At 41.2% G+C, this 22,680-nt stretch overlaps 2 protein-coding genes across 4 annotated transcripts in view; one reads left to right on the forward strand and one right to left on the reverse strand.

The window, feature by feature from the left end:
• Positions 1–7,747, forward strand: part of LOC143145473 (uncharacterized) — a 61,975-nt gene extending 54,228 nt beyond the window's left edge. Inside the window, exon 5 of the mRNA XM_076308871.1 lies at positions 7,517–7,747. Within this exon, the coding sequence (XP_076164986.1) occupies positions 7,517–7,581 (65 nt within the window). The 3' untranslated portion in view covers positions 7,582–7,747. The remainder of the gene's footprint in view (positions 1–7,516) is intronic.
• Positions 1–22,680, reverse strand: part of LOC143145921 (uncharacterized) — an 827,424-nt gene that overhangs the window by 643,957 nt on the left and 160,787 nt on the right. The gene's annotated exons all lie outside the window — the stretch shown is intronic.

Consider the following 22,680-nt stretch of genomic DNA (forward strand, 5'->3'; position numbering starts at 1 on the left):
ATTTTAATACGTTACGACGGGAGTCGGTCTTCCGGCGCTGAAGAGGCAGCAGGAGCGTTCCCATGAAGCGAAAGGACTAAAATAATTGCGATCTTAACGCGACGGGAATCGAAGGATGAAATAACGGGTCGGTGTCGCGTTCGTTCTGAAATTTCAACCACCCGACAAATGGCTGCTGAACATTGTACACGAGAGGACTTTTCTAACCTTAGAACCACCAAAGGGTTAAATTTTACGAGAAAATTTTCGAACTTTAGAATCAGAAGAATATGATAACTGTTATTGTTATCCAGTAATAGTAACTGTTATTGCACGGATGGTACAATTCCACGGATTCTAGGAATCGTGATGCTCATAGTTTCGAATGTAATTCTAATTTCGTATCGACTCTTGTTCAATGAATGAATGACACAACTTGAGAAACTGATCGAAACGAAGGAAAACAAATGTTTCATTGTTCCATAACAAATAAATCTCGCGTATTTTAACGACAAATGACTTTCACAAACATTTGTGCAATAAGTACATATGTACCAACATCGACGACATTTTGAGAAGGTTTCAACCACAGCCTCGATTACAATAACCGATCCCAGACTTGCAAGTAATACCGTGTACGAAGAACGCATTCGAAACGATAATGCGTTTCACGTCGTCATTATTCTATAACAAATACATCTCGTGTATTCTAATGACTTTCACAAACATTTGTGCAATAATAAGTACACGTGTACCAACATCGACGACATTTTGAGAGCGTTTCAACCACAGCCTCGATTACAATAACCGATCCCAGACTTGCAAGTAATACCGTGTACAAAGAACGCATTCGAAACGATAAATCTATCTCGTTGAGAAAAGAAAAAACAACCCGAGTCATCCCTCCAAAGAATTCCTTCCCGACAAGGTTCGTCTACACACTCCCTCGCCAATCTCGTGCGAGTTCCAAATATTTCCAAAAGGGGGTCCACCGTGCACAGTCACCTTATCGTTATCTTGGCAAGCTCCGCTGATTGTCGTTCAAATGTAGGCAAGGGTAACTTCCACGGTGGTCAAAGTTCCCTTCCATGCAACGCCCGAAGACCCCCCAAGACATCCATCTCCCTTGACAATCACTTTTTGCATCTCGAGCTGCATTCTCTTCCAGGCGGTTCTCTTCTACTGCGGCCACTTCCTCTCTCCACGATTCGGTCGCGTTTCGTAATTTATCATCGGTCGATTAATTTATGCCAAGCCAGTTCGCTCTCCGTCTTCGTCAGAGTTTCCAAGAACGATGCCTGGACTCTTCTGGGCCCACTGTCTTCTGCGTGAAATATTCCTAGCGGTTTCGAGTACTGGATTTTAGCCCCATGTTTTCCAAACTAACGTTGTATATTTTCTCAATACAAAAGAAACAGAGAAAATTGTGGTAGGATGGAGAAAACAGTCTAGATAAGGTTCGAGTTAACAGATTATGATGTTGCTGTTTAAAGGCAATGTTCATCGAATTCAGATCCTGCAAAGGCTGTGACAATTCTTACCGGTTCGAAGGTTGCTTAAGTTCGTAGCTGTTCAAAGAGTATGTAGATTCTAGGTGTTAGAAGACTGCACAACGTTCAAATAAACACTTGGTCCTGTCCCGTTATTATTCCTTCCCTAAGACAATCTAGGAAGGCTGGGTAGGAGAAAACAAACATTAGTGGATATTTGAACCACTTTCCTAAATGCTGCAACAATTTCAAGACCTGCTGCATGGGATCTATGAATTTCAAATCCATAAATTTCAAATCTGACGTACCAATTGCCATTGAAGCAGAGACTGAGTGTGCAGATGAAGTTAGGCAAATACCAATAAACAATTAATCCGATTTCCTGAGCCCTACACTTCTAAAACCTACTGCATGAGACTTATGAGGACACCTCATAGTGAGATCTGTATATTAGAAAAACAATCCACAAATCTCGTGTCCTTTCGTCTTGCTCAAGTTCACCAATTGTCATCAAGCTGAACTCAACAGGACTCTTCTCCAAGAAACGCACAATTTCGTAGATAAATGTCTGATTAATTAACAATGAAACGTGTTGCATTTCCACTGCCACAAATACCAGTTATTCTTCTCGACCCAGGTTCACATCTACTATCGTACTCCATTTTTCCAAATTATTAAGTACAGAGTACAAAGAACCCTAGACTCTAATCTCAAGCAAGGAAGTTTGCTCTTGGATCATTTTTAAAAGTTGGACACAATTCCGTCAGGAATGCACGTCCCAAGAAACACCTAACAAACATTTCTCAATCATCTTCAAGTCATTAGGAACTGTATATAAATAGAGAAGCGAACGAAGATCCCAAAAAATGGTACCGTTTCCTAACCACGGTGCGAACCTAGTCAAGTGTCCTTAAATAAACTTGAACAGTACCTGTTCTACTTCGGTGAACTCCCAGAGGCTAATGGCGGAGAGAGAATCGAGCGACTGGCTGATATTTTGTAAAAGAGCGCGTGCATTTGCGGTATCGGGACGTGACGAATGTGGCCGCGCGCAGGACATTAATGTTGCCGTCTATAGACTCGGTCAGCGTGCGGCTTTTGCGCTATTGTGTCGATGGTAAGTAGTTTCAAAAGCGTTGTCTAGTCAGAGAGAAAGTTATAATTTCGGTGGTACGGTAGCCGTGACAGGGGACGCGATACCGAAACGAGTAGCGATTAAACGTTCGACCGGCGAGAGGACGAAAAATTTGTCCGAGTCGAGTAATATTATTTAAATCGTGTGGTATAAATGAAGTTTATAAATACGCTGGACGCTAATAATAACGAGGTACACGCGGACATATCGAACGAAATAGAATCTTCTAATTCGTCCCGCCAAAGTTCTTTAATAAGTCGAAGAAACCTAAGTCAGTGGAGTGAGATAAAGTTTCCACCGAACCAGAAGTATTTCAACGGGAATTTAAAGCAGGTCTCCTGTTTCTCATGCAAATTGAACATCATCCAGTTAATCTCGGTGAAAAGTTTTTTTCAGTGAAATTGCGTAGAACGAGTATAATCGCGTTGACTGCTGCTTCGAACGGAAAAGGAACGATGGAAAGATGAAAAAGTTCAAGGAACCGAAAGATACACGTAAAAGAGTTCCTCGAACGATGGCACGCGAAAGAGTGCCCCGATTCTCTCGTACGCTACTTCGTGAGAGTGGCCATTAAAATTTTCGATTCAAAACGAATTGAAAAAAGTGTAGAATAAAATATATCGGAGGCGAAATGATAATGTTAAATTAACCTTACTGGTAATACCAATTCTTAACAATTTCACAATACGATATATGAAAATTGAAGAATTCGTAGAACGAAGTTTCTAATTGTATTATTAGCAAAAATTCGGAATATTTGCTTCATTTATATTAGAAATAAAATTCTGGTACTTTTAAATGTATAATTACGTCATGGACTTCGTCAACTCTTCTCTTTCTTCCACAGATAAATCCCAAACGTTCTCCTCTCTTCAGTCAATCTTTATATTCATTCCTCGAAGTACAAAAATTCAATTAAGAATCACCTCCCATATATTTCCCCTTCGAGCAACGCTCGAAAATTAAAAAAAAGAAACGTATTGCTTCCATTTCCAGAATGTCCAATAAATACCCAAGCAGGTGTTTCGAGAACACACGCAAAATTCATTCAGAAAAGAGAAAAGAAAATAACTCCAAAAAAGCGAGGAATTGTCCCGATTGGAGATTCAAAGCGTTTCGTTCGAAATTTATTCGCGATAATTATTTCGTTCTTGAACCACGCCCTGTCCGTCCCCGTATTAATTCCGGAACGCTCGTCCAGTTCGTGGTGGGAACGCTAAAAGCTGGCAGCGTCGCGGACGGAAACAATTTGGAAATCCGCATCCAGTGTCAGGTCGTTTCGGTAAATTTAAAGGGGCAGTTACCGCGGGGCAAGACTGCAATTTGAAGTGCAATCGGCTAAACTCGGCACTTAGATCGCGCCGGGTCCGGTGTTTGTCGATTCTGTACCCCTCCAGCGTTACTCTCGAGGCCCCTCCTACCCCTCCCCGTATCCACGACACGCTATCCCCCGCTATTGGTCTGTTTACGTCGACGGAGGACCGATATAACAGCGGTACGGGGTAAACGACGCACGCTATAGCCGGGCACGTTGTACCGCGCGACGTAGAGGGAGCGCGAGGGACACGGTGAGCGTGGGAGTGGGGGAAGGGACACGGAGAGCGTGGGAGTGGGGGAAGAGACACGGAGAGCGTGGGAGTGGGGGAAGAGACACTGAGAGCGCGGGAGTGGGGCAAGGGACACGGTGAGCGTGGAAGTGGGGGAAGAGACGCGGTGAGCGTGGGAGTGGGGCAAGGGACACGTAGAGCGCGGTAGTGGGGGAAGGGACACGTAGAGCGTGGTAGTGGGGAAAGGGACACGAGATTGATACGGCGGTGGAGGAGTGGGGGAGGGAAACAGCGAACTCCAGACGCCAGAAATGAAAAGCGACGCTTGCCTCTGACGGACATTTATCAAAATGGACGAAACCGCGTATTTTGATGCGTCCGATCCCCCCGTACCTCGACCCATACCTGCACCCATATTCCGTGCTTGCGACCCGTTCTCGTTTCCAGCGACGAATATGGATATTTTACCAGAGACGGGTACTTATCGCGGCGTCCCGATGCGATCTCCTCTCCGCGCTATAAACATCAGCCGGAAGCTTCGAAAATGTCGGACCACGCGACCCGGGGATACGTATCGCGTTACCGCATCACCTGGCAGCCAGTTTTCTGGCTTCATTGTCGGGAAAGAGACGAAACTGGAACGACCGAAAAGAGCGAGGCGGTTCGCTTGCCAGCGTGATTGCCATTTTCTCGTTTCTTTCGCTCTCGCTTTTTTTTTTCTCTCTTTTGGAACGCGCCCGGGTATCTAAAAGTAGGAAATAGCAATAATAATTTGTTTACGGTTGCGGAGCTAGGACAAGGACCCTCTTCGAAGTCTCGATTCTAGAGCGATACGAGAATGAAACGTACGATTGAAAAGATGATAGGGTGGTGTGTATATTACACGGCTGGTGTATCAAGTCACTTAGCGAGGAGTGTAATCTTTGGATTTTTGTATGGAAAGAAGTGTAAGATCTGGGCACTTGAAACTTGGCACGCGTATTGATTCGTGTTCCAAGAGAGTGCACAAAATTTTTTGTACAATTATCTTACGTTTCTGCGAAGCCATTATCTATTTTCGAATGGGGTGTTCGTAACTCTTGTCTTCCTCGGTTACGCGATAGAGATTTTTTAATTCATTCATAGGATTATAAACAAAGATATGGATCCTCTTCAAAATATCACTTTTATCGTAATAGAAGAATATTTACAATTGAATAGATAGTGTATCCACATAATTAGTGTATGCAAGTGAAGGTTATATTGCAGATTCTTTCGGACGATGTTTAAAATTTAATATAAGAAAAAACGTAAAACCTACGCATTTGAAATTTACCGATCACGTAGATCCATGTTCCAAGGAAGTACGTAAAAATTCTTGTCCCATTATCTCGCATCTTTCCAAAGTTATTAATTTCCCATTTAAAAACCTCGTTTTCGAACCCACCACGATCAGGATTGCTCGATTCCGTCCAAAAGAATCCACGAAAATCGAACTCAACACGGTCGAGTTTATCCTCCGTGTTGGAACAATGTATAAATATCCCACATCCGGATGATCAATCTGTGGACAGTCACAGAACACGTTCATAGCCAGAGCAGAACCAGTTCTCGAGCTGTTCGCAAACAGGGTATCCAAGGTTGCTCGGAATTGCAGATTCGGTTGTTCGCGCGTAAGTGGACCGCATTACGGATTCGTACACGAATTATCGCACGAATTTGGCACGTAATCGTAATTCGAGCGATCCGAGTAATTAATCCCGCGAAATTATCGATGGAACGTTAATTAACACTCCCGCGTTAAATCGATCGAGGAATCGACGATTTTATGGCGAGGTGGAGGGGGTACACGACCGTCCGAAGCCCCTCCCCTTTTTCAGTCGAACGAGAAAATTATTTAAAAACGAAACTCGATACGGTTAAAAGGAGAAAGGAGTGTGGAGTCGCGACAAGCATAACAACGAGGACTGGGATGAGTGTGGGGGAGGGGGTGGTGGGCGAAGGGGGTGGGGGGCAGAAAAATCGGTTCACAAAGAGAATTTGCACAAAGCGACGGGCGCGACCAAAGGGTTCTTTGAAATTTATTCGTAAAATTAATACGTCGACGCGCATCAAATTGATACATTGTAATTTCGCGCCTTTTCAAGCAACAAGTCGTAGTGGTGATTGGTGAAAGCTTTGCGTCGAACGCGGACCGATACAATTGCTTTTGAAGTATAATCAAAGCTCCGAAATTGCTCCCCGATAAAATTCGCATGACGAGGCACAAACCGGGCACGCCCCGAATTTTCGAACCACTTCAATCCTGTTAGGCTACAAACACACTGTAAAAGGATAATGGCGTGCGTAGCGACGCGTGTGACCAAATAAATGCACGGAGCCACGGCTCGAGTGTGCGCAATACCTGTGATTATCGACGCGGTGGATTAAATCGCGACCGAAACAAAAATGTCCACGGAACGTTTCTCACTCTTTCGCGCCTTCTTTCCGCGCGTCGAACATGAGAACCACGAGCGAGTCTTATACATATTCGTAAAGTCGAATGTATAATACTAGGCTGTTCGATAAGTTTTGTCGTTTTTTCCATTGTAAAAAAATACTACGACACTTCAACTTTGAACAAGTGTAAATGTACGAACGAGTCGACGGATCTGTATGAAATCTCACGCACGTTCATCAAACAGTGGTACCATTTTTAGAATAATAAAACGACGAACCCAATAGCTCCATTTCTTATCGAACGACAAAACTTATCGAGCAATCTATTACATGTATTCACTGGGTGTGTCAGATTTGTCGTTCTCGACAAATATTCTCCCTACATATATATGTTTACAATATATTCAGTATGTATATACATATGTTTAAAATATATTCACCTTGTACATATATGTTACATATATATATGTAAGAGAATTGTGTTTTTTTAAAAAAGATTTACTTCATCGAGAGAATTTGTCTATAATCTTGCGAATACTTCTAAGTAATAATTGATGGTGACTTTCCTGGTATTTTATTTCTTTTTCTAAATGCACGTTTCGAGTTACTTTATTTTTTATTTAAATATGAGAAGAGGAATGTAAAGATGTATAATGTAAGAAGAAATGCAAAAAGAGAAATATTATCTAGGGATGAATGTACAATGCAGTGTCGAATGAAGTAGATAAGTTATTGGATAAAACATTGTATTGTAGATTAAGAAAAAAATTGTCTCGTATTCACAGCCAAGGAAGATCAAAATACAGATGATCGAATAAGATGCTTGGGAGGACATTTTGTATCATTATTCGCATACGTCGAGCAACAACCTACATTATTACATAGTTTATAACTTTCTGCCAACTCTGTAAACCTATTTCTATATTTGTTCCCCACTATGTTCACAGATGAAAATGATGACTCACTCGGGTCACTATTGCAGAAGAATGGTCTTACACGTAGCACAGCATGAACAAGGATTGGATATTTATCTTTAGGGACAAGAGGCCAAATGTTGCTTTCAGAAGATATAGTTCCCCGTAACAGCACCTCTCAACTTGTCACTTTTAAAAGCCCCATTTCTCACAAGAAGCAACCATTTTCTTGGAAGTGTTGTTCAATGCAGTCCTCTCCGAATGTTGTTCTCAATATTAGAATTTTATGAAATAAATTAAGCAACGGACGTCATTTTTTTTTCTACCACTTCGAGTTAACAATTACAGGTTGATGGTCACTGTGTTACGAAATAACCTACTTGAAACGCACCAGGGCGTTTTATATTTTAATAACAAGTGGAATAGTAGGTTGCTTGCAGAAAAATCATGGTAAATCGTTTCATCTGTCGCAAAACTTTATACATTTGTACAACGGTTTTGTACAGGATGTATCGTCAGTGGCTAATCTTAATCGTACGACTGTTACCATTCTGTCGAAATCAGTCGTGTGTAAAGACAAAGAAAAAAATTAATTAAATTTCGATAATAATCTCGAAATTTGGCTCGAAAAACAGTGCACGCAATGACAACTCGATGACACGTATCTCTATCAACCTTCAGACATCGTATCTATGTTAGGCATGTACACTACTAAATATTTCCGAGCTGAATCAAGATTCTGGCACCGGTTTCAAAACAGTTACTCGAAATACATCGGATTCTCTTGATTTATGCCGAAACTAGTCGGGTTACTTAAAATTACAGTGAAACTCCTTGGTATTTACGGAGACAAGATGAATGTTACAGAATTGAACAAGTCACGAAACGAGATCCTTTTAATTAGAATGAACCGAATCTGGCAATTTTGTTCGATCGTTCTCGTTATTGAAAATCGTTCGTGAAATATATAATTCTGGATATTAATATTAAATTCTTTCGTACATTTTATATAACATACCGTTTCGAATATGCAATATCCTTGAACAGTACATCCTATTTATACCATACAACGCTTATTGAAGCAAAAGTAACGATTAAATATTAAATCGTCAAAGAAGATTTTTAGAAATAACAGTAAACAGGATTCATAGATTGACGAAAGAGTTATGAAATAATGATTTCGTAATTGTACACCGACTGCTGTGCATAAACTTTATTATTGCTTTAATCGTTATTCTGTTCTAGCGAAGGCTTGATATCGTGAAACACGTATGTACGCACCAGTCGAACAGCGCGCATGCGTTTCCCTGTTGAAAGTTTGAAAAACGAATCGATATATGAGTACTCGCCTCGTGAAACGATCACTTTTCCAAAAAAAACACGCGATTACTTTTGGCAGTCTCTTTTGCGTGCTGGCCAGCTAAAAACTGTGATCAGTGATCAATGAACCTCAACATGCCGTGTACCATTTACATCCACAGCAATATTTTCCAAATAATGGTGGAATTTTAAACGAACATATTAAACATCCTGATCGCAGAGGATCGATCGTCGTTTCCTTAAAAATAATACGTTTTTAGACACTAGACAAATATTTATAATAATTTGTTCGTGAAAAATATTCCTACATTTTATAATAATTTAAAGTCCGTTTCGACGATCATTAACGAATCGTTAAACAGTTGATGCACTTTGACCGTGCAAAGGTAGCACAGTCTTTTAATTGAAAGCTTGCACGAAAGAGTTGACGAGATTTAAATTACCTCTATTATATAAATTGAATTGAAATTTTAAGTAGAGAGTCTTAAATGTGATTACGGTACAAGACTCTGTGGAATTTGTTGTAATTTTCAAACAAAATTTCCCTCCGTAGCGAAACACAGGGACTCTAATTGTTACCAACAAGTGCATCGATCGCGATGGAGCAAATTCGCGAGTCATTCTAAAACTCTATCGTCAAAATGGCGGCGGCCAGGTACGATTACTCTTTGGACATTATTTAAAATAAAACGGATGCGTGTACAGGATTTTCGAATAGCAAAAAATTTATTTCTTTTCGTTACATTTTGTAGGAGTGTCTAATATATGCGTGGTAAGTATGTACTGAAATTACATCGCCATTAAAACACATAACAATGTTTATTAGATTAATTCTTTATTATAATTGCAGTCTTAGAGTAAAATTAGCATTTTCTTCGTTTATAACCCTAAATCGAAGATTCGTGGCTCTAGTATTGTTTATTAGGTCGAGTAACAAAGTTTTGTAAATACTACTGTGGAAAGTTTATTTCCTCGGGACTAGATTAAAAGAACAATGACCTGATTGAAATTTTGTATATACGTAAACATCTTTTATAGAAAGTATCAGAATAGTGAACATGTATTTATAGTTTCTCTGCAATAATAGATGAAAATTGAAGAATCGATGCTTTTTATACTATCCACCCTTCTAACAATTAAGATACGAAAACCTATTATAGAAACAATATTACACATGAAAAACAACTTCGAATCATTGATTTCCAATCAACAGAATGATTTCCATTGCAACATCTATGGATCAATGCAAATGTAAACACGGTTTATTCTCTACCCTATAACTTTCCAAATACTAATGCTTCGTAAATTTCAAAGTAACCATAATTGTCTATCAAAATATTTCATACTTTTCCTTAAAAAAAAAAAAATTATAATTTCAGTAGACTCTCTCATAATACGATTATTTCCATACAATATAGTTGTCACAAAGACAAATATCCTCGAATATTTAAAAAAATTCTCTTCGTTCCTATTCGAGGAAATAAAATGGCAAATAAGAACAAGAATATTCTTCGAACATTTAAACAAATTCTCTTCGTCCCTATCTGAGCAAATAAAATGGCAACTAAGAACAAGAATATTCCTCGAACATTTAAACAAATTCTCTTCGTCCCTATCCGAGAAAAAATGGCAACTAAGAACAAAAATATTCCTCGAATATTTAAACAAATTCGTTCCTATCCAAGCAAATAAAATGGCAACTAAGAACAAGAATATTCCTCGAACATTTAAACAAATTCTCTTCGTCCCTATCCGAGTAAGTAAAGTAAAGTTCAAAGCAACCATAATTGTCTATCAAAATATTTCATACTTTTCCTTAAAAAAAAAAAAATTACAATTTCAATAGACTCTCCCATAATCACCCTACGATTATTTCCATACAATATAGTTGTCACAAAGACAAATATTCTCGAATATTTAAACAAATTCTCTTCGTCCCTATCCAAGGAAATAAAATGGCGAATAAGAATAAGAACGATTGCTCCACCGTTGGAATTCCTTGCACATCTCCCTATTAGTTCGAATACGGTGAACGTTTCGAGCCGAAAGGAAAAAACAACGAGTACCCATTCCGATACACCTGTGCGCGTATCGCGCGCGCGCGCTGAAAATTCGAAGTTCGAAAGACGAATCGATACACGGAGAGGCTGCGTTACCGTAGCGAAGGGCACACACCGCTTTACTACGACCCAATGGGACCGCGCACGTTTTCCCTACACACACCCCACCCTCTACCCTTCCGTTTCAACCCTTCCCTACTCGTTCTCCCTTTCTCTTCTTCAGCTCTTCTCTCCCTCGTACGCACCTTCGTTGCACCCTCTTCCTCCCTCGAGCTTCTCGACCCCCCTCGCCCAACTCTCTCGTTACCTTTCACAATCAAACCGAGTTCCTCCCTTTCTTTCGTCTCGTACTTCTCCAGCTCGTCCACCACCTCCCCCCCGTTTTTCTCTCTCGCGACTTGACAAACCGCACGCTCGACGGAAAACTGTCTCGCTGCTCTCGACAACGTCCAATTAACGTAATTCCAAACGATAGACGCATCGATCAGCGCGAAACGAGCTACCATCCTGGCGCTCGAGTCTCCTCCGATGTCGTCGTCGTCGTCGTCGTCGTCGTCGTCGTCGAAGAGCGAACCGGGTAAACGCGCCGCGCGAGAGAGCGAATCGAGGACGAGGCCACGACGGATCCACCGACCGATTTCACGGTAACGAGCGCGAAACGTTTTCTGGAAATTAATTAATCGGGAAACGCGCGCGGCGACGCTCAACCCGCTCGTCGCGGTTAATTAAGTTCGGAGTCGTCCTGGCTTTGTTCCCGGCGGGTCGCGTCGACGAATCGCCTCTTCCTACCCCTCTGGTGCCCACGATCACGAAGCGCGAGGGTTTCCACGGGGGTGCAGCAACGAGGATGCAGAACATTTTGACCAACTATGAAAAAATGCATGCTTTTAGAGCGGTTGGTGATTTTGTTGGAACCTTTCTCTTTTCGAGAAACTGTGCTAGGAGATTCGTAGGCGAGTCTAAGGTTCACAATGAAACTGTCTAAGGGTTCGATTTGATCTGCTTCGATCTTCTTTTTAAAATTACTTGATCTTTAACGCTGTCTTTGGAGGATTATATTGGAGGATTTTTGAATTATTGAAATAGACAACTAATGGTACTTGTAAATTAATTTTTCTTTTCCCCATTTCATTTCGAAGGTACGCAGGTGATTCGATAGAAACAGGAATACCGAGGATAGTTCTAGTGTTAATATTAAAAGGAACTCGTGTTCTTTTTATCGGTTTAATTATTTGCTCGAAGGAAAAGCGATTAATATTTATCATAGTAACTGTAGGTTGGATTAGTTCAATTTTATAACTATTGGAAATAGCAACTTGCAATTTTTCTGTGTGTTTTATTACTAATGGATCGACAAGGGCAAAAAAGAAAGAAAGGAGTAGAATTTTTATGATAAAATGAGAAAGTTCGAAGCCGAGGGTTTCCAGGGGGTGCAGCAACGAGGATGCAGAACATTTTGACCAACTATGAAAAAATGCACACTTTTAGAGCGGTTCATGATTTTGTTGGGTTCATTCTCTTTTCGAGAAACTGTGCTGGGAGATTCGAGTCTAAGGTTTACCCTGGAACTGTCTAAGGGTTCGATTTGATCTGTTTCAAACTTCTTTTTAAAATTACTTGATTTTTAACCGTGTCTTTGTCTACGATATTGGAGGATTTTTGAATTATTGAAATAGACAACTAATGGTACATGTAAATTAATTTTTCTTTTCCCCATCTCATTTCGAAGGTACGCAGGTGATTCGATAGAAACAGGAATACCAAGGGTAGTTCTAGTGTTAATATTAAAAGAAACTCGTATTCTTATTCTTTTTTAATTGTTTGCTCGAAGAAAAAGTGATTAATATTTATCATAGTAACTGTAGGTTGGATCAGTCCAATATACGTTCTTTCGATGATGTTTTATAACTATTGGAAATAGCAGCTTGCAATTTTTCTGTGTGTTTTGTTACTAATCTTGATCGATAAGGGCAAAAAAGGAAGAAAGGAGTAGAATGATTTTTACGATAAAACGAGAAAGGTGGAGAAGAATCTGTACAATCTTTGTACATCGTGTTCTCGTATATCGGTTTCTTCTGTTTTTTTTTTTACTTCTCTCGGTAACTGGGTTGCATCAGTCATGAGTTGAGATTGTATCGAAATAGATTAATAGTACGGAGTGCACAATGCGTATCTGCGTCCGAATGAGTGAGAATTAGTCATTTGATACCGTGATCGCGTCTGCTTTGGTTAGTTGTAAATCGAGTATAGAACGATAAAAGTGAGCTGTTCTGAACTGTAAATGACAAGTGGTTGGGTCATGGCGAAATAGGTGGGTCACCATGGTGGTTACGATAGATTTGTCACGATTAATAGCCGCGATGTTGAAACAAAAATACTATAATAATAATTAATATAACGATGAAAAAACTACGGGGCTTTTTAAGGTACTTTCTTGCTAAAGAAGGTCGATCAAAGGCAGCCTCTGGGTAAGTTAAAAGCTTGCAGAATTTCTCGCGTTAATAAATACACGATATTTATTATATTTGTGTGCTACGAACAATGTGGTACATGAAATCAGAGAAATTCAAGTTTTTCTATGATTTTCTAGAATTAAGATTTGTAAACAGGCATTTATTAAACGAGATCACCTATGTGTTGAACTCGAATGGTGTATTGATAAAATAGTATGTTCAAATTGTCCATATTTTTCCACGTCTTCTTTAGTGCACTCTTACAAGTCACCCCCTTCCTTTGTTCTTTGGAAAACAAGCTAGAAGGATAATGCATCTGTGTTCTTACAATATTTCCCGAGCACTTGGTATACATACAAAGTGGACTATCTAAATGAGAACACGTGACGTAAGCTTACATGATTGAAGACCATCGTGAAGATGCTCCCCTTCGAAGCAAAATTTACACAAAACATTCTTCCAAAGAAACAATACTTCAGAAGACAATTACGTTTGACTTTTTAAACTCGTTACTCCTTATAATCAGAGACAATAAATAAATTTCCATCATAGCAACACGTGCCCCCAATTCATCATCTTTTCGCCCCTCCCCCAAAAAATTTCTTTCTCCATCTCGAGTAAAAGATTCCTCCCCCACAAAGATTTCTTTCTCCATCTTGAGTAAAAGACCCCCCACAAAGATTTCTTTCTCCAATTCAAGTAAAAGACCCCTTCCCCCACAAATATTTCTTTCTTCATCTCGAGTAAAAGAACCCCCACAAATATTTCTTTCTCCATCTCGAGTAAAAGATCCCTCCCCCCACAAAGATTCCTTTCTCCACCTCGAGTAAAAGATTCCTCCCCCTACAAAAATTTCTTTCTCCATCCCGAGTAAAAGACCCTTCCTCCACCAAAATTTCTTTCTCCACCTCGAGTAAAAGATTCCTCCCCCACAAAGATTTCTTTCTCCATCTCGAGTAAAAGACCCTTCCTCCACAAAAATTCCTTTCTCCATCTCGAGTAAAAGATTCCTCCCCCCACAAAAATTTCTTTCTCCATCTCGAGTAAAAGACCCCTTCCCCCACAAAAATTTCTTTCTCCAATTCAAGTAAAATACCTCTCCCCTCACAAAGATTTCTTTCTCCATCTCGAGTAAAAGACCCCTCCCCCCACAAAAATTTCTTTCTCCATCTCGAGTAAAAGATTCCTCCCCCCCACAAAAATTTCTTTCTCCATCTCGAGTAAAAAACCCCTTCCCCAAAAAAAAATTTCCTTCTCCATCTCAAATAAAAGACCCCCCAAAAAATTTCTTTCTCCACCTCGAGTAAAAGACCCCTCCCCCTTAAATGATAAAAAGAAAGAACCTCGCGTTCGATCAACCCCCCTAACCCCCCAATTTACACGTGTCACGACACCTACACCGATGTGCATCGTTACCAAAGCTCCCCCCGCGTTACACGCGGTCGCGAGAGGTGGGCAAGGTTAAACGTGCGCGAGGATCCCACGCAAGAAGGACGCGGCTAGATGTTCCGAATATCCGCAAATACGTCACGCGACGTGCACGTAAGGGCAAGAGGAGCGAAGGTGGAAAAGGGAGCTTCGTGCGAGCGACGCAATTAACGTCTCCGGGTTAATTAATAGGCACGCCACGGAGAAAGGAGCCTGTGGCCGTATCCAAAGGCACTGCAGCAGACATTAGGCAAACGAACGTAAACTCGCGCAACCCCCTACCCACCAAGTCCACGCGCGTGTTGCGGCGCTGATACAGTTACACGTAGCGTACGCGCGGACCCACGTGGCGGTGGATGAGGGGGGGAGAAGAGGAAGAGGGGGACAGAGCGGAGGAGTCGGTCGGACGGACTGTCGCCCGCGTGTAGAAAGAGATGGGGCCCCTCGTAATCACCGGCGCGTCACTCTCGAGCGACGCGAAGTTAAATGTAAAATTGGCCTCGTTAATTTCCCTCCACGGCGAATACAATCCCAACGGCTCGTTAGGAGGGAACTAATTAGACTTCGAGGTCCCGGTGTTCGTCTTTGCCGCGGCGTGTGTGCGCCACGGTTATCTTTGAGACGGTTCCGGGCAACGGGTATCTTGGAGCGCACAAATAATATTATTCGACGAGATCCATAGTCGAGAGGGCCGCGCAACGCGTGAACGGTGGTTAGAATACCACGGAGCGTGGACCGGTGACGCTTGAACGCGCATCGGTGACACTCTAGTCGAGTTCAACGAAATAGCTACGTTTCACTGTTTAGAACGCTGGTTAAAGGTACGTGAAATGAGGAACGATCGTATAATGGTGAGGAAACGTTAACGAGAAGGGAAGAGATTAATATGAAAAATGGAAAAGTCTCAACAGGGTTGTGCTCTGCATGTCTCGATTCGGCAGGGCCGTGGCTATGCATAACCAACGTCGATGGAGGGGTTCAATGGGATGTACACTTTGTGTAATAATGTTTGAATTTTTTTCAAATACTTGAACAAAATTTTCAATACTTTTGTCCTTCTTTCTCGTATAATTCTACGGATACCAATCGCCAAACTATGATGTACTTCTTAATCAATTTCAATGATGTTGTGGCGGCACTACCCACGCTTGCCACCAGAGGGAAACCACCACCAACCGTTTCCCGCAAGTTCCCGTACCTGCTCCGATCGCTATATATACGACCTCTTACCGATCTTCCAATGTCCCGGCGTATAAGGCAGGGCCTGCTAGGATGCCTTACTGACGAGTCCACTAGCAGGCCCGGGATGAAACGCTTATCCCCACTCCTTTCCTATTTTCCGTTCACTCCTTCCTCACATACTTTAATTTAGAGCCGCCAAAGTGGTGACCCCGTCTAAGAACCAACGCAACCTTCTGGACAACAGCACAGCAGCAGTACAGGTGCAGCACAAGACGATGGAAGGAACGCAACGTAAAGGCCGATTTTTCGTAAATCCCCCTCTCCGAGGGTTGACTCCTCGACCTGCCAGCGACGACACGAACGCTATACTCCCGGCTAACCATCAGGATCAACCCCAGGAGGACAGCAGGCAGCTTGACGACATTATTCACCGACCACACCGATGCGTTTCATAAATACTGGTACGCGCACGCATCAACGTCGGACAACAAGCGAAAACGCGGCTTGAGCAAACGATGCTCGCCACGCGTATTCCGCAATCGACAGCAGCTGGGCCTTACTACGAAAAAGAAAAGCATTCTTCTCTTCCACCGCTCTGGACAACCTCCTCCTGTGCCTGTTGTGCCACCGAACAACGGAACAAATAGCTACGCCACTGGGACATCAGGACGGAACTTCAAAGTATCGTTTACCACTGGCAAGGGGGTTATGTGGCGGCACTACCCACGCTTGCCACCAGAGGGAAACCACCACCAACCGTTTCCCGCAAGTTCCCGTACCTGCTCCGATCGCTATATATACGACCTCTTACCGATCTTCCAATGTCCCGGCGTATAAGGCAGGGCCTGCTAGGATGCCTTACTGACGAGTCCACTAGCAGGCCCGGGATGAAACGCTTATCCCCACTTCCTTATATTTCCGTTCTCTCCTACCTTAAACATCTTCTTAGCGCCGCCAAAATGTAATATTCTGAATTCGCAGCCAATCAGCTCGGTGCTAATCTACGACGAACAATAATTATTCGTCGCGGGTAGTACCGAGCTAATTGGCTGCGAATTTAGAATAGTTAGTTAATATATAAGAAACAATTGAATACTTTAAGGAACAACATTTTTACAATGCGTATGAATGTTTGAGTATGACAATGAAACGAAAGAATACAATTGTTATTTATTAACTCTGATGTAACGAAGTCTTTCAATAAATTCATTTCGAGTAACGACAGCAGATTTCTTCTTACCTATTATTTGCTTCCATTTCCTTAAACCGATTCTATCATATTGCTGAAACTACCTGAAACAATACCTCTACGACTATTATGTACTCCTGATACCAAAGTTCCAAAATCAGGGAACAACTTTAGCAAAAGTACAGATATTCTTTCGAATGCTCCACTACGTTACATTTCGCGAACATTTTTGAAAACGTTGTCACATTTAAGAATGTGCCGAATAGAAGTACCTCCTCGAATATAATGTTCTCCTGATACCAAAGTCCAAAATCGACGAAAAATCTGACAAGAGATCAGAAATTCGTTCGAAGATCGCGCAAAATCTCAATTCGCGGAAATTCTTGGAATTTGACGTCATTTCCAAAAATCCCCGGAATAGGAATACCTGCTCGAGTATCATGTTCTCCTGTTACAAAAATTTACGAAAAATTCTAATAAAAGTTGGGGAATTCATTCGAAAATCTTGCAATTTTCGCAAATTTTGCAATATCTTAATGTTTTCTTCTCATAATGATTAACAACCGTCATAGGACTATAGTTTAAACAATTATTAACAATGTCCTATGATAAATAATGGCTTAAAATATCATTTCGTTGAAGTATTCTTTGTTCGCGATGGAATTGTTGTTATTGAGATCGAACCGACTTTGTCAAGGCTGGAAATGTTTATCGATTTTCAACCGTCCATCACGATGATTTTTTTATCTACAAAAGCGATTAATTAAATTTCGACGCATTTACTTAAAGAATACAGCTTCCACGCGTATTGCGAAAATTATAAGAATTAAACAAATGTTAAATTAATGTATCCAATAAACAATTGTTACTTTCCATGTATTAAAACTATACGAAACACGTTTTTACTTCGAATCTCGATCGAAATCAATTTCTATAAGTTTATTAATCATCTGTAATGCATAAATAAGATGCACATTCTACGAATAATATTGGGAACATGCATAAATGTTAGTAACAATCGCGGAAATGAACAAACATTCACCGGAACCGTTTGCATCCGCAAATTTCGCAATATCTTGATGTTTATTTATCACAATTATTAACAACCGTCGTAGGACCGTAGTTTAAACAATTATTGACAATGTTCTAGTATAAATAATGGCTTAAAATATCATTTCGATGAAATATTCTTTGATCGCGATGAAATTTTTCAATGAAGTCCAACCGACATTGTCAAGGCTACACGTATCGATTATCGATTCTCAAATATTCATCACGATGATTTTTCTATGTAGAAAAGCGATTAATTGAATTTCGATGCATTTACTTAAAGAATACAGCTTCCACGCGTATTGCGAAAATTATAAGAATTAAACAAATGTTAAATTAATGTATCTAATAAACAATTGTTACTTTCCATGTAATAAAACTTTACGAAACACGTTTTTACTTCGACTCTCGATCGAAATCAATTTCTATAAATTTATTAATCATTTGTAATGCATAAATAAGATGCACATTCTTCGAATAATATTGGGAACATATATAAATGTTAGTAACAATCGCAGAAATGAACAAACATTCACCGAAACCGTTTGCATCCGCAAATTTCGCAATATCTTGATGTTTATTTATCATAATTATTAACAACCGTCGTGGGACCGTAGTTTAAACAATTATTAACAATGTTCTAGTATAAATAATGGCTAAAAAGCCATCAATTCGTTGAAATATTCGATTAGATCGAACAAAGACAATGGAAGAAACGGTAAAGATCGAACAAAGACAATGGAAGAAACGGTAAGTCACCTTGGGGAGGGTATATAAGGAGCCCCCGGTTGTTTAAAATTTCATTGTTCCAGGAGCCTCCGAGGTGGACGGATCTCTTCGTTTTAGGTTTATGGAAGGGGGACCCCCCACCTTGGTAACCGGTACTGGCCGCCGGTAGGCGGTGGTCAGTACTGGCGACCACTCTCTCAAACATTTCTTTTTTTTTTTAATTGTTTCTTTGTCTAATTCATTTCATTTGTACTCTGATTTTAATTTCTACTTGTTTTGACATGTTTATTTTTTTCCACTAACCAAATTCATTTCTATTTTCTATTATGCCATGACTTTAGGTTTCTCTTAGGTTTCTCTTATTGTTAGATACATTCTCTTAGATGTATCGAAAAACGAAGAACGAAGAACGAAGAGGACTGATGTATTGCATCCTCCGCGGGACTGTTAATTCTAAGTATAGACTAAGTTAGTTTTAAGGCCACCATGTACGAATATCTGTGATCTGCCGAGCAATTATCCAATCTTTAGCTTCTTTTTGCTCGCTTCCTCGTCTCACAGTCCGGCCACCTCTGCTTGTTGCATAAGCAAGTGACCGGCCGTGTAGCTGGTCCGAACGGTCGATCGCCGTCTCTTCTGGTGCGTCCGCTTTGAGAGAGAACATGCTGCGAACACAGGGGCAGGTGTTCGCACCGGTCCCTGTGGAAGCCCTTGTGCCACAAGACCCTCTCTTCGTCATCCTTCGTGAGTCAGGCCCACGCTCTGCGTGGCTCCTGACGCGGAGTTGGGAGAAACGGGGCACTCCACGGAGTGGACGGCGTCGCGCATTTCCTTGAGAATCGGGCCCACTGAGGGGAAACGGGACCGACCTAGTAGGACCAACTGCACGGTTCGTGTCGCGTCTTTCCCAATTTTGCCTAATTTTTCCATAATGTAATTGCTCGGCAGAATTAAACGAGGAGATCGAAGGAACATTGATTCCTTCTATCTCTGCAGTTAGAATAAGTTAGTTTTAAGGCTGTGATCTGCCAAGCAATTATCCAATCTTTAGCTTAATTTTGCTCGCTTCGTCGTTCCTCGGTCCGGTCACCACTGCTTCTTGTACAAGCAAGTGGCCGGCCGTGTAAGTAGTCCGAACGGTCTATCGCCGTCTCTTCCGATGTGTCCGCTTCCAGAGGGGGCATGTTGCGAGCACAGGAGCAGGCATTTTTGCCGGTCCCTGCGAAAGCCTCCAAAATAAGACCCTCTCGTCGTAAAGATGGAGAAACGGGGCACTCCTCTAGGGGAGTGGTGGGCGTCGTTCGTTTTCTCTGGAATCGGAACCACGGAGGAGAAACGGGATAGACCTAGTAGGACCAACTGCACGGTTCGTGTCGCGTCTTTCCCAATTTTGCCTCATTTTTCCATAATCTAATTGCTTGGCAGAACTAAACGAGGAGATGGAAGGAACATCGATTCCTTCCATCTCTTTGGTTTAGTATCTTCGTTTGTATTGCGCATCGAGAGAGATCGATGGAACTTTGATTCCATCTATCTCTCTCCGGGTCTCCGCTCGCAGCAACCTCCACGTGGTGAGACCTGGTAATCGGTATTATTCGCGACGAACGACAATTCTTCGTCGCGGGTAGTACCGAGCTAATTGGCTGCGAATTTATGATATTACATTCATGAAATTTCTGTTCATTGAAATTTATTGAGAAGTACTTCATATTTTTGTGATTGGTAGCCACAGAAATATACGTGAAAAAAAGACAGAATCCTGAAGTATTAAAAATAAAATCAAACCTTATTCACACAATGTGAATGCTGCAATAAGGCCCTCATCGGCCTTGATTACAGATAGCCGTGTTCTTGTCGATTGGAGACAATCGAGCATCGGAGCACGTGGCGGCAAACCGTTGTACACGCGTTGTCGATGAATATTTTCTCGTCCTGCTCAAAATGTAAGTCGTTTCGACATTTCTGTATAGAAGAAGAAGCCAATTGCTTCTTCAGTAATGTTTATAGAATTCGATTCTGGGTAGAGTTCTCGTCCTTGGTAAAGAACTTCTCATAAAAATACAAAAATAGTGCAATGTAACTACACATATCGGCAACGTAACTTTTATTTATTAAACTTCGACGTTAATTCATAACTACTTAGGACCGAGAACAATTAATAAATTGTATATCGCTATATTCGAGATACTCTCCTCTATTATCGAAGATCGATTAAAAGTTTCTAACGTTTTTACTTTTCGTGTAATACCTCTTTATTGTCGGAAATTCTCGATTTTTACAAAAATTCGTGTTTTTCAAAAACTGGGGGTGATGCATCAATTCGTCTATCGAATTCTTGTTTGGGAAGTGTGGCTCTGCAAGGGTCACCTACTGGTTAATAAAAGGCAAAAATCCTCACGGACAGTCTAATCTGGCGCTTTGAAAATGATTTCGAATAAATGTAATTTTCACGCCCTGTAAAATATTCTACCCACAAAGCATTTAACACGAATCATCGAATACGTGCTGAAAGCGAGCGCGACTAATTCTAACGGTAGACCGCGTAACGATTATACGGTCGAATTTGCCATCGAAACTCCTTCCATAAAACTTAAAAGTCATCCATAATTGCGGAATTACGCCGTTAATATCTCCATGACTCATGGTTCCACGCCTGGCCCATTACACCGCGATAATGTGTCACACGTTGAGCAGATTTCCACGTGCCCGTATATAAATTTCACAAACGACCGCTTAGAGAGCGAAACGGTAGATGAGATGGCGAATCGTTAGAAGATACGGAAAGTGCTACTTCGTAATCATCTGAATGGTGCTAGCAAGCGTATAAAGTTAAATACAAAATTAGCCTCATTAATGTTTCCGCGAAAGAACCGAGGACGTACTCCCTCGTTAGTGTGGAACTAATTAGAAGACTTCCATGGATGAGCACACGACAGACATCGGATTTCGCAAGGATGAAAAGCTTGTCCGATGTCGCAAAATACATTTTCGCGAAATCTGTGTCTTTCAACACTCGTGGCCGATAGATAATATCCAAGAGTGCGAGTCGGTTCGAGAACGTTCACTTTGTAACTTTTAGATTTATCTCTTCTCGAAGAATTGCTTCTTTTGGATTATTATCGTTCGATAAGTGCCCGATCTGTGTTCCTCGGGATCATTTGGATATTTTCAAGAACAACGAAGAAAAGGTACATAGTCAACCACCATGAGTCTACAAATATTTTCTTAAAACTTCCTTTCGATATTCCACCGATTAACGTTAACGTAGCACTTACCTAGGTTAACGATAAAAAATATTCACGAATGAAAGAGACCCGAAGCAATATCGTGCTACAATCTACTGGGTTGTTGGTAAAGTCATTTCGTCTTTTTCGGTAAAAATGAATCGCTTGCTTTATTAAAATTATATGTTCTCCATTTTGGAAAACGCTTTCCAAACAAAATGGCTTGTATGAATGTCGAATGGCTTTCCGTACAACCCGATAGAACAGTGTTCAGTTTATGCAACCCCGGAAACAACGAATCAACCTCACTCGAAAAGTTTAAAATATCGATAATCGGGACATGGATTCTAACTTTGACTCGTGGTACGAGATTCGCGAATGAAAATATTCATTGGAACGCACCGAGACCCGAATCCCGAGCGTTACCATATTCTCCGTACCGGGGAGATATCATGGTCGACCGATACGGATAATTGAAGGCGAACTTTCCCATTCTAATCGTTTGAAGACATTCCCCGAAGGATGAACGGTGCGCGTCGTTTGGTCGATGGGAGGCCCCCGG

The sequence above is a fragment of the Ptiloglossa arizonensis genome, chromosome 4 (genome assembly GCF_051014685.1).
Source record: "Ptiloglossa arizonensis isolate GNS036 chromosome 4, iyPtiAriz1_principal, whole genome shotgun sequence".
Taxonomy (NCBI): Eukaryota; Metazoa; Arthropoda; class Insecta; order Hymenoptera; family Colletidae; genus Ptiloglossa; species Ptiloglossa arizonensis.